Here is a 20,646-nt window from a genome sequence, read left to right as displayed (position 1 = left end):
TTTAACTTGCCATCAGCATGCGTTGAAACCAGAGTGGAAAAACAAAAACACATTGGCATCAGAGCCCAAAGTCCCGTGCATAACTCAGAGGAACTCAAGCAGAGAATGTAATTGCATGCTGAAATAAAAATGATTATTGATCTGCAAATCCTCATCTATAGACAAAGAGAAAAAAGTATTCTGAGAACAAAATACCCCCAGTGCATCTAAGTTATTTCCTGACATTTTGTTGGCATGTGGATAAAGTGATAACTGAGGGCAAGGCCCTACCTATGGAGTATTCTCTACATGCGTATTCCCGGAGATTGATTTTTCTTCAGATTCTTACTTATCATAACTTAAGATATCTTAGGCTAAAAACCCATGTTCTTGGTTTTCGGTGTCTGCACTTTTAAAAAAGTTTTAGTTAGTTAACATAGAGTGCAATAACAGTTTCTGTAGTAGAATTCAGTGACTCGTCATTTATATACAACATCCAGCACTCATCACAAGTGCTCTCTTGAATCCCCACCCCCTATCCAGCCCATCCCCCACCCCGCTCCCTCCATCAAGCCTCAGTTTGTTCTCTATTGTTAAGAGTCTTCTGGGGTTTTTCCCCCCTCTCTCCTTTTTTTCTTTTCCCTCTTCCCATATGTTATCTGTTTTCTTTCTTAAATTCCACATATGAGTGAGATCATATGGTATTTGTCTTTCTCGGACTGACATTTTGCTGAGCATAATACTCTCTAGGGCTCCATCCTTGTCGTTGCAAATGGCAAGATTTTATTCTTTTTGATGGCTGAGTAATATTCCATTATACACCTCTCCTTCATTCATTCATCAGCCGATGGATTTTTGGCTCTCTCCATACTTTGGCTATTGTTGATAATGCCACTCTAAGCACTGGGGTGCATGTGCCCCTTTGAGTTTTCAGCTTCCTGCTTATAAGACAGCTATTTCCATTAGCATTCATTAAAGTGTACTGATATTAAATAACATTCAAAGAAGTAGACTTTAATTTACATACACAGAATTAAAACTTGGCATATAATATATCATGCTTCAAATTGCATTTCCTGGAACATTTTGTTAACCTTGTCTGTAAGAAATTTTTGGTGCAGGGGAGCCTGGGTGGCTCAGTGGGTAAAGCCACTGCCTTCGGCTCAGGTCATGATCTCAGGGTCCTGGGATCGAGTCCCGCATAGGGCTCTCTGCTCAGCAGGGAGCCTGCTTCCCTCTCTCTCTCTCTGCCTGCCTCTCCGTCTACTTGTGATTTCTCTCTGTCAAATGAATAAAATATTTTTTTTTTTAAAAGAAATTTTTGGTGCATTTTATCTAGGATAAAATTCTGTAGACCCCATTTGCTCACTCTATCAGTTGGGGTCTAGTGAGGAAACAGAAACATCACCATAATTTGCCCAGAGAAGATTTACATAAAAAATTAATAATGAATACAAGGCAGTTGAATAGTTGAATACTAAATGGGGGTAAAAGAAGACTCTAAGAGGTCTAGGGATAGCAAGTTCTAACACACCTACACTATTTAGGTGGAGGTGAGTTGACAATATCACAATGACCTAGCAGAGGGTCCTCCGCAAGACAAAGGTCCAGACCTCTTCAAAGAGGGCAGCAACAGGCACCCTGCAGGATCAAAGAAACTCGAGGGAGGACACAGATCTCTGCTGGTGGCACAGTGAAGTTGTGGCTGGCTGGCACTGATCCAGAGGGCTGCTAGGCTCCTGTGCTGACTAATAAGAAAGAGGGACCAGTACTCGGAAGGAAAGTATCTTCTGTGCTATTTCCTGACAGTGTCCTTCAACTTTTTCTGTGGTTGAAACAAACAGTGCATCACTGGTAAAGAGGCATGTTTCTAAGTTTTGCCTCTGATATCACAAAGCAAGGCAAAAAAATGGAGGATTGGTGGGGCTGAAAGTCAAGAAATGAATAATTGGGGCATTCACACATATGCTTAGGTGTCCAAGGTTTTACTTATAATATAATGGCCAATATAACATTTAGATGGGTTCTTTCATTATCTAAGTCAAGAGTAATAAACTCACATGATCCTAGAAGCCTAGTAGATAACCCAAATGCGTGAAAATAGGATATATATGTCCAACCACAGGGAGTGGTGTGCACTGCAGTGAAGGGAATGTGCCTTGCTTCTTAAAAGTGAACCAGTTCATACCTGAGTATCTGTGGTCTGCATACAGACCCCATAATACTGTGTTAGCAATTATAAAACTAAATAATGAAACTGCCTGTCTATAAACCAGAGGATTTAGTTCCTTTTTTTTTTTTTTTTTGGTATGGTGAGTGAGGAACGTCATTCTCAAGTTAGTCATGGAACCCACAGATGCAACCAGTCATCAAATTGATAAGAATGGATCTATCATTCATCAGCTGTTTAAATGTTGTTTGCTATAAGATCGCCAAATAAACAACTCACAGTATTTAACCAGATATATGTATGAGTGGGTTTGGGGCTAATTAAAAGTAATCATTTTTATTCTATATTGGAAAGAAAGGAAATGAGGGAAGCAAAGTTCCCTGTATTTTACTATTCTACATTTTATGCCTAATTTGAATTAGGATACATTTTCCACTTTGGCAATTCCCTTGTTTATAATTTAAAGAGCAATGATAATAGTAGCATCAGACTCTATTACAATTGCTTTGTGGAGGCAAGAAAAAAATAACCACTTAAAGCACTGTAATTACATCAATGTTATTAAATCCTCTACGTGTGTTTTTAAATGTCAAAATCCCAACATAAATTACCTTTCTGCACTGAAGCATGAAATGGCTTCAAAGTCCTTAGCTAAACAAGGATTGGGACAAAATGAGAAGGGTAAAGGCTGGACCTCAGAGCACCAAGAAGATGTGGCCGTAGAGGAGAGATGTATGTATTCCCAAACCATATGTTTGATATTTTCTACATGGACCGTATCTCATGCGTCTTTGTTTTTCTTTTCAATGAAGGTGATATGTTAAACACATCATTAAACGCATTGGGCATTTTATATCTTCATAAGATTTTTCACATAAACATGAAACTCTCTCTGTCAAACCTTGGGTTCTAATTTCCGTTTTGGAAAATCTATCCATTATAACTATATAACAGCAACAGAGGAACCCTCAGATTTCCCAACAGTCAAAAACCGAAAGTAGCCTTAGTTACCTGGATTTTAAAAAGAGGTGTGTTTGATGGATTACACAAAGTAAGGCAGATGCAGTTCCTAACTAAGGCTACTTCCGCAGCCAAACTGGAGGCTGTACACTCCAGTGATGGGCACTGAGATGTGCTCCTCCTCCAGGGCGAGCTTCCCATTCCGGCTGTGCCTTCGCTAGTGCTGGTGTCCCGTGCAGGAGACAAAGTCGCTGAGCCCTGCCTTACTCACCTGGGATCGTAGTTAGCTTCTAGAGCTATTTTAAGGATTGAAACGTATTCCCTGCAAAGTACTCAAACAGAGCTTGGTACAATACATTTTGGCTTTTTTATTTGAAATATACCGCAGTTGTTTGTATCCATATAGTAGGAGTGAAACAAACAATGTAACCGTATTTTAGGTAAATCTGACCGTCATTTTATATTACAAATTTCCCCTTTTTCTGCTTATTTTGTCTCCCATCCTCTGCTATTTATTACCTTCCTACTTCGGTTCTACTTCTTCTTACATTCTGTTTTCTGTAGGAAATATATATGGATTTTTTTTTTTCTCTTCCGAGCAGTCTGTCATTCCCCCTCACGCCGGCGGTCATGTTTCACCATACATGCCCCTACTGCAATACAAAACTGAGTCAGAATGGAGACACCACCAACCAATGATGGGAAAAGTGGGGTCACTGCAGCCACCTGACAGAAATTTCTAAGTAGAAAGTAGGCAGTGAGGAGCTGATGGCTTCTATCCAAAGACCTTCTTTTACATATTGTCAGTCCTCTCATGTGCCCCCGCCCCCCCCCCGTCATCATTCCACCAACCTCTTACATCCAGATGGAAATCCCTAAGAAGATCAATCCAAAAATTCTCTTCTGCCTCAGTAGAGACTAACGCCCATCTATTCAGTGTCCCTCTTCTTAGCCATCAGTATTATTCAAAAGGAAGGAAGTGCCACTTAGTAATTGTGTTCAAGGTGTGAACCTCTTGGATGTATTAGCAGTTGCAAGCAGAATATTGTAAACCAAACCAGTCTTGATAGGTAGTATCAGCACCTCTGTGCAGGACACTCTGGAACCCCAGAACAGCTTTTCTTGTGCTCAATGTGGACTTCCATCCATCACCTGACAAGAGAATGTTTGGAACTTGCCTGCCAGCCAATAGGTGCATTTCTCCAGTTTTGCCACCTCTGTACCAAAGGCAGTGTTTGTGAAACATTTAAATAGTTTCTTGCACTTGGCCCTTATAATTTTATAAGAAAAAGAATTTTAAGAAGGAAGACAAAAGAGAAGGTGGTGAAGCTCAAATCTAATGCAACTGAGACAAAGATTGAAATCATGCTTTATGCCAAGAAAAGACCCTCAATGGACTCACGGGCTGATCACAGGTTCAACTGCGGAGGAAAAGAACATGAAGGAAAGCACCTTTGTAGCCGGGTCTTTTTTTTTTTTTTTAAGATTTTATTTATTTACTTGACAAAAATCACAAGTAGGCAGAAATGCGGGGGCGGGGGGAGCAGGCTCCCTGCTGAGCAGAGAGCCGGATGATGCGGGGCTCAATCCCAGGACCCTGGGATCATGACCTGAGCCGAAGGCAGAGGCTTAACCCACTGAGCCACCCAGGCGCCCCAGTAGCTAAGTCTTAAAAGCCGACTCCAGTACCAGTTTCTGCGGAGGCACAAAGAGAGCAGGAAGCTGAGTGAGGTTTAAAACCATGATGCAGAAAGTGTCACATTGATGTGATTCTTAATCCCTTGCCCATATCCAAGTATGAAACTGGGAAGGCAAAAGGAAGGTTTGAGGGAGCCGTCTGTGCACCGAAGGTACCTCAAAGGTGGACTAACTCAAGTCAACAAAAGGACTTTACGGAAGTAGAGCTCATTGGTGTCCACTGCAGGCGGGGGAATATCGTCGATCAGGGTGTGACTATCACCAGTAAATCTTAGGGCAACAGACAGACTACACAGAACATAGAAAAGCAGAGGACGGAACAGGTGGCCGGGCTGGGGAGCCACACTCTCAAAGCTCACCAAAGCGAAAATGAGTGTTTCCCTTCCTTAGTGGGAAGGGAGGGAGCACAGGCGTGGTTCCACATGTTTATCTTACATCTTGTCCCAAAGAGTTGCCTAGTGGGATAGAAAGACTTAGTAGAAGGCGCTGGAGAGAGAGCTAGTTATCTGGGGACTGAAAAAAGAAGTGAAACTGAAAGGAATACAGAAGTAGCTGTAGGAAAGGGATCCAAGAGATGCGGGTTGTGGGAAATACAGAGAAAATTTTCCAAATAATCTCTGCAAATACCCACAGGAGAGTCAACTCGAAACATCTGCTGTGTGCAGAGAAAACTGTAAAATTGGCATCAGCCAGGGGACAACTGTTTCCTCTTCCTCCTTGATGTCTTCCAACCCTGTGGTCCTCAGCAAATACAGAAGTACAACTAGAACTACAAAGTGGAGGCGATATTGGAAGCCCCCGCTCCGCCACTGCAGGCCGTGAAGCTGGGAAAGTCTCAGATTGGGAAAAAAATAGGAGCAATCAACTTTCGCTGGTTCTGAATCAGTCATCGGGGACTTTCCCTGTCTTCAAGGAGCCGGTGGATGAAAACTGGGGGTTCGGTGAATTTGAGGGGGAAAAACAGTTACATAGCTATTTTCATTAACCTCTTAACTGAAATTTAGCCTCTCCTTTAATTATAAATGCATGTAACCTCACACAGAAGTGTGTACACCCTTCCGCAGTGTACTGGCGGAAACAAATTAACATAGCCAGCCTGGGAGCATTATCCTTAGAAAGGCCTGCGGGCAAGGTTGACTCCTGGCTAACCCGAGGAACTACAATTTTAGGAGTATTCCCGCCCAGCACTAAGTGATATGGGTGGTTCACTGGGCCTAGATTGTGCTGACAATGTGGCTTATGGGCAGCACCTGCTTTCTTGCTGGCAGTCCCGAGTTCTGGTACCTGCTAGGTAGGTGGTGCTTATGTGACCAGCCCCTGGCAAAAACCGCCGGTGCGGAGTCCTTCCATGGGCTCCCCTGGGAAGAAACACTGCACACGTGTTACTAATTTCTGTTTGGTGGGGGGCGGTGGACGGGGAAGCATGCACCCTGGCTGACCTCACAGGGAACAGAGCAATCATAAGGAAGCGCACAAGGATTCCCCCAGACTCTACCTGTGTTTTTTTCCTTCCTGTTCTGGCTGTATATATTCGCTGCGTCCCCATAAATCATCCTAGCTCTGATCACAGCTACGGGTAAGTGCTGTGAGACCGCCTAGTGAAACGTTTGAATGTGGGTGGTCTTGGGGACTTCCAGCACCATGGTGGAATTTGCTAACTAACTTAAACTCACTGAAATACAGCCCAGTGTTATATTGGGGAACGAGTGTGGGGGCAGGGAATGACTAGATCCTGGTAGGTGGGTGGCTGTAGAGTTACTTCCCACCCTATGAAGCAGCAGTTGAGCTGCTGTTTGTGATCAGACACAAAAGTTCCCTATGCAGTGTCAAAATAATCCATTTCTCAATGGACACCCCCCCACCCCAGCTCTCTGGGGCCACGCAGGCTACAGCCCATGCTTGAGGGAAAAGCCTCCACAGCCCGGGTGATGATTTGCTTGTCTCTCTCCTTCCTCTGGGCAGGGAGAAAAGGGCCCCAATATAAACATTAGTCTGTGGCTGCTTTCTCCTGTAAGTGGGAGGTAAAAAGGCTGGAGCGAGGCTTTAAATAAAACAGAGGGAAAAAGAAAGAGAAAAAACCACCTTAGCCATTTTTCCAGCCTAGCTGCTACTGAAGCTGCCCCCGGCCCCACAGTCCTGCTGGGTTCTCCTGGCAAGCCGGGATGTGAACCCTGGAAATGGAGACTTTACTGCTAGGGGTTTGCATAAACTAGTAATGAAAAAAAAAAAAAGAATTTTAAATTACAGCTTTGCATTTTGTAGCTATTGCATCCGGATATATGATACAAAAATAATGTAGAATGTTACATGTTTTCAATTTCGTAAATGCTAGAGGGGTCATCTCAACCAGGGAAAGCTGCAAAAAGAAAAAAAAAGTATAAATGGAACATAGCTCCCTTGCTTGTTGTCACAGGTGGGCAGATTGAAATTTAAACTCATAATATTGGAAACAGGTCTCTGTAATTGATGAATTTTTTGCTACGGTTTTGCCTATTGGAGTCTCAAGAGAAAAGGAGCCAATGTCCAGATTAAGATACACTTTGGAAATTTTATAAAGCGTTTTTTAAAATTTTGCTAACGAGTTCTTGGAAAATCAGATTTCTGACCCTTGGGAGCTGATGATTTTCTGGTTCCTGGTGTGCACATTTTTGCCAGGGGCAATTTGGATCCTAAGACAGACAAGATAAAAAGTGCAGGGGAAAGATTTGCTTGTCACTTGGACTTGGAACACAGGTGCCTGGCCCTACAGAGTCTCAGCTTTGCTGCTGCTGAGGAAAAGCTGCTGGCATTTTTGATTTGCTGACTTCCCAGATGCTATTTTGCCCGACCTGACTCTAAGTTGAAACCTGATACTGCCTGCCCTGGGCTGTTTCTGAGCCAGACCTGAGCTGCGCTGGGCTAAAGCAGACACAGGCTCAAGGAACAGATGTCAGACTCTGAGACGGCTGGAAATGTGGGACACCTCTCTATGGGATTGTAGTTATGAAAATGTGATGGATGCTGGCTAGACCCGCTGTGTCACTTGTGGATGTCTAAGGAAAGGGCTTGTTCTTGAATGAGGCCGTATAAAATGAAGCTGCAGGAGGACTCCATGTTTCTGATGAGGAGCCTGACTGCCTTCCTAACCTGTGATTCCGGTTGAAAGCTGCACACTGAGGGAGAGTGACCCTCTGCCCACCTCTGACAGATCACACTCTGGAACCCCTGGGAGGGTGGATGAGTCACTGCTGTTGGCTGTATTCTGCGTTCCAGATTAGTTGGGATTTGCAACAATGGCATGACAGCTCGACTCTACCCTATCACCTTTCTTCTGCTGTACACACCTTAGTAAGGCCCTTGGATCGTTCAGAGCAACTGTCTCTAGAAAGGAATTGATCTTTTCTAGGCCGCTCACTGGAAAAATGATCAGGACAAGAAGTCTGGAGAGAGGAGAGGTTATGTAAACTCATTTTTTAAAAAATATTGGAAAAATCAGGATTTCACCCTGACCATTTCTTTGCCCTGGCCACTTCCTGAATATGATGTGTCTTTCTGGTTAAGTAGTATGAAAAATGTTATTCTGTGAAATGCTTGTGTCCCTCTTGCACACAGCCCTCCCAGATGAAATGTTTGGGCAAAAGAAATAGAGAAATGATTACGAGAAATTGTAAAGCTAGGATTAGTGAGCGCAGCACACTGATGTTGCAACAACAAAACCTTTATACATGGGGAGGCACACGGGTGGAGGTGGGCATTAATGATCTTGGATTTCCAGAACTGCTCCCAGAAGCTCTTCCCTCCTCCTGAAGGAAAACCACGCAGCCAGTGCCAGCTTCCCTGAGCCCTTCAGATTCCGCAGGAATCTAACTCCGCACAGCGCGTCCACGAGCCCTCCACACTCAGCAGGCTGCGGACTAGCATTGCTGACAAAACTCTTCGGAACTGACCACATCAGGCACTTCCTCTGAAAGGCACCACTGAGAACCCTGAGGCAGGAGGAACCACACAGGGAAGCCACACTGGGGGCAGTTGTTAGCAGGTACTGCATGGCCAATGCCTGGCCTGCATGGGGTGCCCAAACTTTGTAAACTCTTTGTTTCCGGGGACACATGTACCCTTAGGGACCATATTTCTTGGATGTGTGCCCTGACCATCAGGACACTGCCTCAGCCCTAGAAGGCTTGGGGACAGCTTCATATTACTTGTCAGGCTGTGCTGGGCCAGAATTGATCCCTCAGGCCTGATTTAAAAAAAATAAAAAGATTCATACATGAAGTTATGAAGGAAGCCACCTGGCTTTGTAAGACAGCGCTTTATGGTTCATGGTCTGCGTTTTAGCTGGCTAAGTCCAGAACCCCCCAAAGGCATATGTGAACTGTAGGTTGGCCTCATCCGGTTGCATAGTCCTACTGATAATTCTGTAAAGACACCGTGGCCATGGGCCAAGGGAGTGGTTTATGCGGAGGAGTTAGCACAGCAAGAGGGAGACCGCTATCCTTAGCACGGCCTCTGAGCAAGGCTGACCCTTGGCTGACATCTGGGAACCTGCCTTTGTGGAGTGTTCCTGCCCTTCCCTAACTTGCAAGAGTGACTCCCTGGGCCTGGATGTGCAAACAGTGGGGTTTATATCAAGCATTTGCGTTCTTTCTGTGTGTTTGGAATTTTGGTACGTGCTGGGTGAAAGGTGTCTATGTGAGTAGCCCCCAAGAAAAAGCCTGCACTCTGAGTCTCAAAGAGCCTCCCCGGGCAGAAATATCACATACGTGCTGCTGAATTTTCATTGCTGAGGAAGAGTGTGCTCTGCATGACCCCTCACGGGAGGGGGAGAGCAAACAGCCCCTTGCACATTCTTCCAGATGCTGCTTGTGCCTTCCCCCTTATGATCAGGCTATATTTCCTTACCACATCACTGTAATAAGTCTCAGTCCTGAACACAACTGTATGCTGTGTCCCATGAGAGCTTCTAGCAAATTTGAATGGGGTGGTGACCTTGGGATCTCCCACTACAGTCACCAACAGAAATGTTGTATTTTCTTTTCATATTGTAGATTATTTTGAAATTTCAATGATATTGATGACTGTTTTGAGATGAAGGTAGATATTAGACTTGCCACTAGTTTGTTACTTAATGTATTGATAAGGAAGCATATACAGGATACATTTTAAATTATTTTTAAAATTGGACATTTCTACTATTCTGACATAATTCATGTCTCTTGTAATCCTGAGTATTTTATTTGCTGTATTATTCTGAAAGCCTGATTCTGAGATGTCCAGGCACTCACCAGGCTGCCGAAGGGGTCTGCACATAAGTTGAAGACTTCCTGCACTGGGTTACTACCCTGGACTTAGATGTATTAATCACTATGGGCAATTTATTACCTAGAAGTGAATAAACATTTGGTGCCCAAAGCTCTATCCAGGGAGAAGGAAGACCTTGTTCTACAGGTTACATGTACTGAGGCAGCAAGAGTCAACAATAAAGTCACTTTATGATTTTATGTGATGCTTCTTCAATGTGATAGTTACATATGTATCTAAATGGTGAGATACCACTAGGGGTTTACATTCATGCTGAGCCTTCTACAAGTACAATGCTCTTTTATACAAGTTTCTTGTTGAACTTTATTATATGAAGTGTCAGACTGAATTTCTGAAAATCTGAGGTCACTTTCAGGTGTTTCTGTGATCACAGACGGCCACTTAAGTCCAGTTGTTCCAAGGGCAGTCTTCCATAAGGGAAACGGAAGCGGAAGTGAAGATAGAGCCGAGTCAGCCCTTGCCAACCCTGGCATGCAATAATAATGTCCTGATGCCACCTACAAATATAACTTAATTTCTGTTGATGTTGGCTGGGCTTTTGATATTTTTTGAAGCCCAGCTTCAGCTCTGAAATTTTTTACAATCAAGTTAGTGGTCAGCATTGTAACATTATAATTTAATATTACAAACGTGACTTTAGCAGGTTCAGTGGAATCACTAAACTCATTAGAGCAGTAGTCAGCTCTTTCCTTGGAGATGTATGGAGATGTGTTACCTGCTGACACATGTGTTTCTCCACCATGAAACAGTATGGAGCAAAGGATTTGCTAATTGTCTACAGCTAAAGTTTTTCTTTAATTGAATACAAAAATATGCATATAAAAATAAGAAAGTTTATTTGTCTTTTTTTTTTTTTTAACACTTCTGCCCCTGGTTCCTTTTTCTTACATGGTCAGCTGCACCCGTGTGGCCCCCACGCCTTCATAACTTCGCACAAAGCATCTCCAGTATCATATCATCCATGCTAACCGAACCAATGATGGGCCTGAAGAACAGTTCCGCGATGACGTTGGCATTGATGAATCTCAGCAGGAAGAGGACACTGTTCAGTTCGGTGATTCTGGCTTGGTGCCTCCTGTGCGTCATCCTGATGTGGTCGATGAGTATCTGCTGAGTTCCCCACTGGAGTCCCTGAATGTACTTCATGCACTGAAGGCCTGGCAGGCCTGGAGGAGCAAAAGGCAGAAGAGTCCTTTTATTGTCAACAGCTCACTTGGCATTCTTAGCTCATTTAAATATGTCCATTTGTGCCCCTTCCCACATTAAACAAGAGTTTAAGTTTCCTGCTTCAAAGGGCTTTCCGGGACAAGGATAAAATGGCAAACCAGTTCTAAGTTTTCAGAAGCACTGCTTCTGAGAATGAAGGATCATCCAGTTATAGTCACTGTTTGTATCCTGAAGTGTAAAAACTGCTGGCCCTGGGCCAGCACATGCATGATCATTTAGTCACTGTGACAGTAGAATATCATTTAATGAATTATGGCTCCAGTTCACTGTAGAAATAGGAAGACATTAAGATAATCTCAAGATGTGAGCACTTGACATTTTACCTGTGGGAAACAGGCCATTGTAGAATGACTACAGGTGTTGCCAGATGACAAGTATTTCACCATCCTCCCTTGAATTTCCCACTAATACCATGATTACCCAGCTGCTGGGGGTAAACTTCACAGCCACAGTGACTCATGAGTCTCATTCTAATTATTCACTGACAGGCTGATTTTAGTCTTGAGTGCCATAGTAATTTAAGAGATAATACTGGCCATTTAGCTCACTGCACCATGATTTCTGTGTTGGGAGAGACTTTTTTAAAAAAACTGATTTTAATGAATATCGCAAAAGCATCTTTTAAGAAATACTAAAGAAAGAGGTTTTTAAAAGCACTGTCATACAGGCATTAAAAAGTAAACATGCAAACATCATCAATTTCAACATGGTTCAAAAGTAACTTTTCAAACAGGGAATGCCTGACCTTCTTGCAGTATTATGTGATAACCCTGGTAAAATTGAATGAAATACAATGTAGGAAAGATAATGTACCTGTAAATTTTATAAAGATGGTGTTAAGAGGAGGCCGCTTTTAAATGTCCTTTGATCCTGCATGACAGTAATATTATTGTAAAGTTCTTTAACTTGTATTGAAGTCATTAACAATTTACTGTGCTGTTTAAGGGACATCAGTGATGATACAATCACTTTCCTTCCCTTTCTTGCAGAATCTAGCAGTGAAGTATTTCATTTATTATTATTTTTTTTTATAAACATGTAATGTATTTTTATCCCCAGGAGTACAGGTCTGTGAATTGCCAGGTTTACACACTTAGCAGTGAAGTATTTCAAAAGCACCATGGTGACCAGCAGAGTAGCAGGACCAGCCTGCATTAAAAAAAAAAATAGTAATAGTAACAGGCAAGTCATTCCTATCATAGGCAAATAGGTCTGATAAAAGGAGAAGGAAATAGGCCATATCTGTGCTCCAGATTTCATTTCTGATTACCCCGCTGCACACATGAACAATCCCCTACTGCCTACACTCATTATCCAGATTTGAGACCCCGTTTTGTTGTCTGAATTCCATTGATGAGGAGAAGAGGAGGCTTGCATCAATCTCTACCAGGAATTTGACCTCTAGGTCTAGTTCATGGCTCCTTAGAACGCGATCTTTTGAACTCCCCATCCCTTTCCTCTGCTTTCATAACACACCCTCTTTTTCCACTGTCCTGCCCCACCCCCCACAAAAGGCAGGCCCATAAAGTAAATTCAGGAAAGACATAATGTGAAGAGAAGGACTCCACAATAATAAAAATAATGTTTACACATAAAGATCGGGGAATACAAAAGGATAAGCGTCAAAGAAAGGCCACACACCTAGCAGGTGCATTTGTGTTTAAAACACACTCAGCTTAGCTGATTAAATTCACAGTGAGAGGGTTCAGAGAAGCAGAGAGAGAATAAGGGAGATGCATGTGTGTGACCAAAGTATGCTAAGCAGAGTGGAGGGGAAGAGGCAAACCAGTGGAATGTAAAGTTCTGGAAGCTGAGCCCCTGCTTTTCTTTTGTATTCCAACAGAACAGGTCCATGGGAGATGTTTAAGAACACTGGCTGAAGGAGCAAGAAAACACTGTATTCCAAATGAGCTTAAGAATCACCTTGGGCACTTACGACAAATGCAGATTTTCAGACTCTGGACCATGGCTACCAAACAGAACCTCCAGGGAGGAGCCTGGTAAGACTTTAAACAAGTGCCCCCTACCTCCTGTGCACAGGCAAATTTGGAAAACAATGGTATAAGCAAAAGGTGACCTACAATGATCACAGGAATGAGCTGAGGGCTCTAGGTCTTCAAATGTGAGTTCTGAATGAAATATTATCCTATTAAATAATGCTCTATATACGCTTTGAAAAAATGCAGTCAGGACATAACCGGAGACTTCTGGTATTAGAGAAAAAAAGGTGTGGAGGGAGCATTTTAAAAAACTACTCCAGCTTAAGGTGCCTGGAAACTTTGTGCCCGCTTGTGACCCTTTTGGAGGGATTCTGGTCAAAGACAATGCTAGTAATGGGAGATCCTCAAGAAAAGGTGCTGGATGGTCCGTGGAGATATTCTCTCATTTTCTGGTTGGACTCTGTGGCACAGTGTCCAGCACCTAACAGACAACCTGAAAGTGTGTCGCGGCAGACATCCCGTGGTGGCAAGGAGACCCATGCTCCATGACTCACTGGCCATTACAATAGAGGACATTTGGGACTAGGCTACCTAATCTGCAGATGGGGTGGAGTGAGGGTGCAGGGCAGAGGGGCTTGATTAGGAGGTCCCTACCGTCTCTGCAAGCTCTAATGGACAGTGCTCCTGCTGGCAGTCCCTAGTGTCTTTTCCCTGCCCCCTTGCTACCCTGATACAGACACTTGGAGAATGACATAGTCCAGCTGCTTAGGACCATAAAAATGACCATTCAGAGGCAGACCCTTGAAAGGCAAAGTCCAGTGTCCTATGTGACTGTGTGTGTGTTGGGGGGATGGTCTAGGACTCCTTAACAAATGTTTCTTATCAACCTGAACAGATTTCCTCCAACAAAAAGTTTTAGTAAATTTCAGAACTCAGTCTCAGAAAGACATGTTGCAGAATTTGCAGTGAACACAAACTTTTTTTTTTTTTTTTTAAATAGTTGTACTACTGGATTTAAAGGACTAGAGGAGAAGGACCAGCCCGGTGCCGGGATGGCACCAACTTTTCCTTAGTAGCAGAAAGAGGTAGAGAGAGAGTAATAAACCTCGTCAAACAATCCCCCATGCTCTCCGCTGAGTGTCTGGCAGCAGCCCACCCACAAGGAGTGCTTTCTGGAGTTCCCCCAACTCTGCGGAATTACTTGGGATTCTTCGCTGGTGCCCCGACACTCCCCTGACCACCGAAAACTCTTCAGTGCCTGAGTCACTGCTTTTTTTTTTTTTTTTTTCTTTTTTTCTGAACAGAGGAAAGCCTGCGCCCGAGGCCGCGGCCTTACCCGGATTAAAGAGCACGGTCCCCTTGAGGTAGGCGTACTCCTTGGTACTGATGTCCAGGCTCCAGCACTTGGCAAGGAAGCACTTGATGGCTTGGACTTCAGCCGCCGAAGGCAGACGCCCGGCTTCGGGCGGTGATACCAACGGTGGCTGCCGCGGGGGCAGAGGCGGCGGCTCGTCGCCCCCGGTCTCCCGCCGCCTGGTGGTGAGGATCTTCTGCAGCTGGCTAGGCTCCGAGGTCTCCGAGGTCTCCACCGTCTCCAAGTTCAGGCGGTCCTGGGCCAGCTCGAGCAGGAGCAGCGACGCCCAGCAGTTGCGCACCAACACCAGCTGCTGATCCAGAGGGAGCACCTGGAAGCAGGGTAAGTACTTGACAAAGCGCAGCGTCTTCAGCAGGCCGGCCGCGGCTGCCTCGCAGACCACCTGTGGACTGCTGAGGGCCACCCGCCGCTGCGCGCCACACGGCGGGTCCCACCAAGGGGCCGCAGGCTGCGTCTCCGGAGCCCCTTGGGTCTCCTTTGCGCTCGTGGGCAAGTGGGGGAAGATGCCGCCCGGGCTCGGGTGGTCTTCCCCGCAAAAGCAGCAGCGGTACAGGAGCGCCACTGCCTTCCCGCCCGGCAGCTCCTCTCTGCCCCCCAGGCCCTGGGCGACGTAGGAGCGGTTCCACCACGCGCCCCCCGGCCGCGCCTCGGGAGCTTCTGGCGCCACGTGCGTCTGCTTTGCGCTCGTGAGCAAGCTGTAGAGGATGCTGCCCTGGCGAGGGTGGTCTTCACCGCAGAAGCAGCAGCGGTACATAAGCGCCACGGTCCGCCCCGCAGACAGCTCCTCTCTGCCCACAGGCGGCTCCGAGCCGCAGGAGCAGCCCCAGCACGCGCCCCCCTGCCGCGCCTCGGACGCCTCCGGGGCCGCGTGCGTCTGCTTTGCGCTCATGAGCATGTTGTAGAGGATGCTGCCCTGCCGCGGGTGGTCTTCGCCGCAAAAGCAGCAGCGGTACACGAGCGTCACTGCCCGCCCACCCGGCAGCCCCTCTCTGCCCACAGGGAGCTCCGAGCCGCAGGAACAGCCCCAGCAAGCGCCCCCGAGCCGCGCCTCGGGCGCCTCCGGGGCCGCGTGCGTCTGCTTCGCGCTCATGAGCATGTTGTAGAGGATGCTGCCCTGCCACTGCTGGTCCTCGCCCGCCATGGCCCTCGGTGCCCGGAACCCAGCTCTGTCCGGTGGCGGCCGCCTGGGCTCTATTTATACCAAGCGCGCACGCACGCGCGTCGGCCGTCTCCGCCAGGGCAAGGGCGCGGAGGGGGGCGCGGCGCTGTGCTCCGGTGTGTTCGCCCTTGACCTCAGCCGCTCAAAAGGGACAGATGGTCCTTAAAGGCTGAGAATGGAGGAGGGACGGAGGCACGGGAGCTCTCGAACACTTTCTTCTTTCCTCTCATTGCACCCTTTCCTGCCTCTGGAAGACAGAGCAGAGTGCAGGTAGCAGGTGTTTGGAGGCACTGTTCCAACTCTTTCCATTGAAACCTGGCATCTAATTTGCTCCCTAATTGGAAGGGATTGGGGTGCCTAATGAAAGGGGGAAAATCTACTTGTGCCATCTTTGAATACTTTCATTAAGTGATCAAACTTTGTATGACATATTTTGCATATGGGTAGGGAAGTCTGATTTTTGTGGAACTTGAAAAGTACAGACCACGGACCAGCGGTATGAGCGTTACGTGGTAACTTGCTAGAAATGCCTAATCTCAGTCCCCAGCCAGACCTTCTGACTCTGAATCTGCATTTTAATGCATCCCCTAGGGAATTTGCATGCACTTTAAATTTTGAAAAGCACTGGTTTAAGGATGCTGTCAAATCGTTTTGTTTAATTCAATTGATATTCATGAGCACCCACTTTATGTATTAAAGAGCATGAGTGACCAGGATGTAAAAGTGGCTAATATTTGGGGATATAATCATCACAAGGGCTAAGAGGTTGCTACAGTGAGAACTTCAGATTCTTCTAGAGGTGCTAGCTTGGGTAGTTGTATAATTAACATTTCTTCTCCCGCCCCTCCTAACTGATTAATGAAAAACACAGGTTTCAGGAAGCCCGGCTCCTTTGATCCTTACCACACAGTCTCCTTTCTTGTGTTCTGTAGAGAAACCGAGATCCGGGTCTTTCCACATTACCATCTGCCCACCTTGTGTAACTGTTTCATCAACCAGCAGCTTAACTTCAAAACTACAACCCTTTAGTCCTCAAATTCTTCATCTCTAAAATGGGAGGTTTGTTTAGTGATTTCCTGGGTCCAGGACTGAAGATTAATGTATACCAGCTGGTCTGGGATTATTCTTCTCCTTTTGGAGTTTCTCTGGGATCTCAAATTCTGAGCATAAGAGGAATACCTAGCAGACACTGATTTGCGTTCAACCTGAAATTTTATTCTGTGTGTGAGAGACCCTAGAACACGGAGGTTAAATCTCCATCACTGACACCAGATTGCCTCAATTTTAATTCTGGCCCTGACACTTTGTAACTCTGTGGCCTTGGGTAATGTATTGGTCTCCTATTGGGGCTGTAACAAATCACCACAAATCTAGTGGCTTTAGGCAACACAAATTTATTATGTTACAGTTCTGGAGGCCAGTGGTCTGAAATCAGTTTCACTGGGCTAAAACCAAGGTGACATTCCTTCTGGACACTCCAGGGGAGGATCCCTTTTCTTGCCTTTTCAGACATCTATAAGCTGCCTGTATTCTTTGGCTCCTGGCCACATCACTCTTACCTCTGTTTCCATCTCTGTTCCCACTCTTTTAAATACCCTTATAATTACACTGGGCAAAGCCACATAATCCAGAATATTCTCCCCCATCTCAAACTTTGTAATTAAATTACATCCGCAAGGTCGCTTACCATGTGAGATAATATAGCCACATGTTCTGAGTATTAGAATATGGACCTCATTGGGGGGGACATTATTTAGCTTTTCCCAGGACAGTTCCTTAAGCCACCTGTGCCTCAGTTTCCTTACTTGTAAACGACAATAGTGGACAATAGTGTCAATGAGATAATCCTCATACATGAGTTACTCCTGTAAAACATTTGGCTGGTACATGACAAGGGGGAGATCTATCAATCTTTACCCCCCCCTTTTAATATCATGTGGGATAACTTCAGGGCTAGGTGATATTAGACCCATATTGCCATTATTCAACTTCTCCTAGGGAAGCCCATCCTCAGTCTCAACCCAGAAGCTGTCTCTTTTTCTTCTGTGTGTCCACATATCTTGGCCTAGACTCAAAACACTGCATGGGTCATCTGGTTTACAACGACAGTATATCTTGGAAATGTTATCTTATTGTCCATGTCATCATTCGCCATTTCCCATGTTCAAGCTACTACTTGGGGTACTGTGATTGCTACTTCAAGGATCTTCCTGCTTGATGAACCCCTGCTATTGGCCTTGCTGAAAAACCTGGCCTACCTCAGTCCCCACCTTAAGTTGCCAGAGAGAGTTATGTTTTATTATGTCATCCTATATTATTTCCTTCCTAACTTTTATCAGACCTCGATATGATTGATTTCATTATTTGATGCTTGTTGATTGTCTCCCCCTACTAGTATAAAAGTCCCAAGAAGGTGAGGACTCAGGCACTCTGTGTCCCAGCAACTAGAACAATGTCTGGCATACTGTAGGTGCTCAAAATATTTCTTGGCCAACTGTACCTTCAGAAAAGGAGGAGAGGCTATAGCTTGTTCTTTTTTTTTTTTTTTAAAGATTTTATTTATTTATTTGACAGGCAGAGATTACAAGTAGGCAGAGAGGCAGGCAGAGAGAGAGAGAGAGAGGAGGAAGCAGGATCCCCACTGAGCAGAGAGCCCGACGCGGGGCTCGATCCCAGGACCCTGGGATCATGACCTGAGCCGAAGGCAGAGGCTTTAACCCACTGAGCCACCCAGGCGCCCCTATAGCTTGTTCTTTTAGCCCAGAAGGCAAGCATTCCCACAGAACTATTGCTACACTGATCCTGGAGGGAGGAGAAATTAGCAAGCTCTGGAGGACTGAGCTTTCTGGAGGCCTTTTTTTTTTTTTTTGATACTCAGAGTGTTAAGGCACTGTGGGAAAGTAACAAGAGGACTGAATCAACAGTTAAAAGATGCTTTGAATCTGGGCTCTTCCACTCTAAAGATAAAACAAGTCACTTCAGCCTTCACAGTGGTGAAGGAAATGGGGAAAATTCTATTAACTTATGTTAGCAGGTTCTCTGTGTTCTTAGTCATTCAAGGGTTATTATTATTTTTTTCTCCCAATATGGCCCTTGAGAGAAATGTTTGCTGACCTCTTCATTATATTGAAAATATAAAGCAACTTAAGTTTTAGAGCATTTAAGCTTATGTTGGGCTTTTGCCTATGAAACCAGAAAAAGTGCTATAAACTATTTTAATATATGAACCGTAGCCCTCTATAATTCAAGGGTATTTCTAAAACTCTTCATCTTATCAACTTTATTTTTAAAAAATCCTAGTTTAGCCCATTTTTTGTTACTTTAGTCATTCACACCTTGCATGTATTTGATGCCTTTGACTTTGACTTTCAGACATTGTCTCAAACTGAAGCTTCAATACACAATGCTGGGAACCATGAACTTGTAGCATATTGGTTATAATTCCTCTTCTTTCCCAGGAACAGAGTCTTCTGATTTTCTTCTTCATGTTTTTCTTGAAGTTGCAATCTTCTATTTGCAACTCTGAAGGACTTTATAGTTTCTTTGGATTGACTGTTTCTAGGGAGAGATTGCCTGCTTGTCCTTCGCAAGTATTCATCCTTAGAAATGTCAGGAGAAACCTGACTTCATCATTCTCCCCCCCCCCCCCCCCCCACGCAGACCTTCTGAGAAAGAAAATCATCGAAGCACAACAGTGCAGAAATTTGCACCAAGTCCTGCCAGCTGCTGGTTGCTACCGGATTAGTGAAGACATAACCTTCTAAGGCAGGCACGAGCTTCTTCATTTGATTTGTTCTGTGTCCTCAGACCACTGTGACAGCTAGACAAAAGGACACTCATCAACTGCACCTGTCCTGTGCTGAGTTGGTCCACAACTGCAATTTGGATATTTACACTGAGTCATTGTTCGGTGACCTTGGTCAGTTGGACATCTGCTTTGTAGAATCCATTATCTGTTCCATCTTAGGGTGGGAAGCTGCTCTGCCTGCTCGAATGCAACCTTCAACTTCAAAGTAATACACTTTTTACTAAAGGATGTAGGAGTGGGGATAAAGCCAGGTAAAATTGTAAAGCTGACCTTTGCACAGCAAGCTGGTCTTGACCTAGGAATGCATGATGGTCTGAAACCTGATAGGAATTTTCAATCCAGGCTTAAAAGAGCTGAAATGTATCAAAATTCAGTTACTTCAGTAAACAGGTGACAGGGAGTAACAGTAGTGTTTTTCTTACTCTTCAAAGAACATGTTGGGAAACTATTGTAGAAGAGTGGTTGATAAAATCTGGGAGGTAGCCTCCTTATCTTCTTTTCCAAGACCCAGAATGTTTAAAACTCTGTCAGTAGAAGAAATAATAGGCTTTAGGTGCTGACTCATGAAAACCCTAAAGAAGATTAAGTCATCATTATTTATTTCCTCCAGATGAACTAAAAAGAAGGTAATCTGCTGCCTTACAGGTCACGTAGGTGCTGAGGTGGAATAATGACCCTTACACTCAGAATAATTCTGGAACATTCTAAAAGCAACTTTCCAAATCAAATGACCACCCCATTTAAGGAAAAAATGTTCACCAAATCAATTAATTCTACCGCATCTATCGATTTTGCATTCATCTGAATACTGGATGTTGATCAAATTATCTAATTAAGTGAGTTGACTGGCAGGTTTAAAAAAATTGCCCCTTTGGCACGTGCACCCGAATGTTTATAGCAGCAATGTCCACAATAGCCAAACTATGGAAAGAACCTAGATGTCCATCAACAGATGAATGGATCAAGAAGATGTGGTATATATACACAATGGAATACTATGCAGCCATCAAAAGAAATGAAATCTTGCCG

At 44.7% G+C, this 20,646-nt stretch overlaps 1 protein-coding gene across 1 annotated transcript; it reads right to left on the bottom strand.

Annotated features, from left to right (window-relative positions):
* Positions 1–10,927: 10,927 nt before the first annotated feature.
* NR0B1 (nuclear receptor subfamily 0 group B member 1) lies at positions 10,928–15,808 on the bottom strand. The gene is made up of 2 exons (XM_059384917.1): positions 14,612–15,808; positions 10,928–11,274 (listed from the first exon to the last, which is right to left on the bottom strand). The coding sequence occupies exons 1-2, from the start codon at positions 15,789–15,791 to the stop codon at positions 11,030–11,032; spliced, it is 1,425 nt and encodes a 474-aa protein (XP_059240900.1). The 5' UTR covers positions 15,792–15,808; the 3' UTR covers positions 10,928–11,029.
* Positions 15,809–20,646: the final 4,838 nt, after the last annotated feature.

The sequence above is a fragment of the Mustela nigripes genome, chromosome X, assembly GCF_022355385.1.
Source record: "Mustela nigripes isolate SB6536 chromosome X, MUSNIG.SB6536, whole genome shotgun sequence".
NCBI lineage: Eukaryota > Metazoa > Chordata > Mammalia > Carnivora > Mustelidae > Mustela > Mustela nigripes.
The sequence above is the reverse complement of the archived record's forward strand: the minus strand, read 5'-3'. Positions and strand labels throughout refer to the sequence as shown.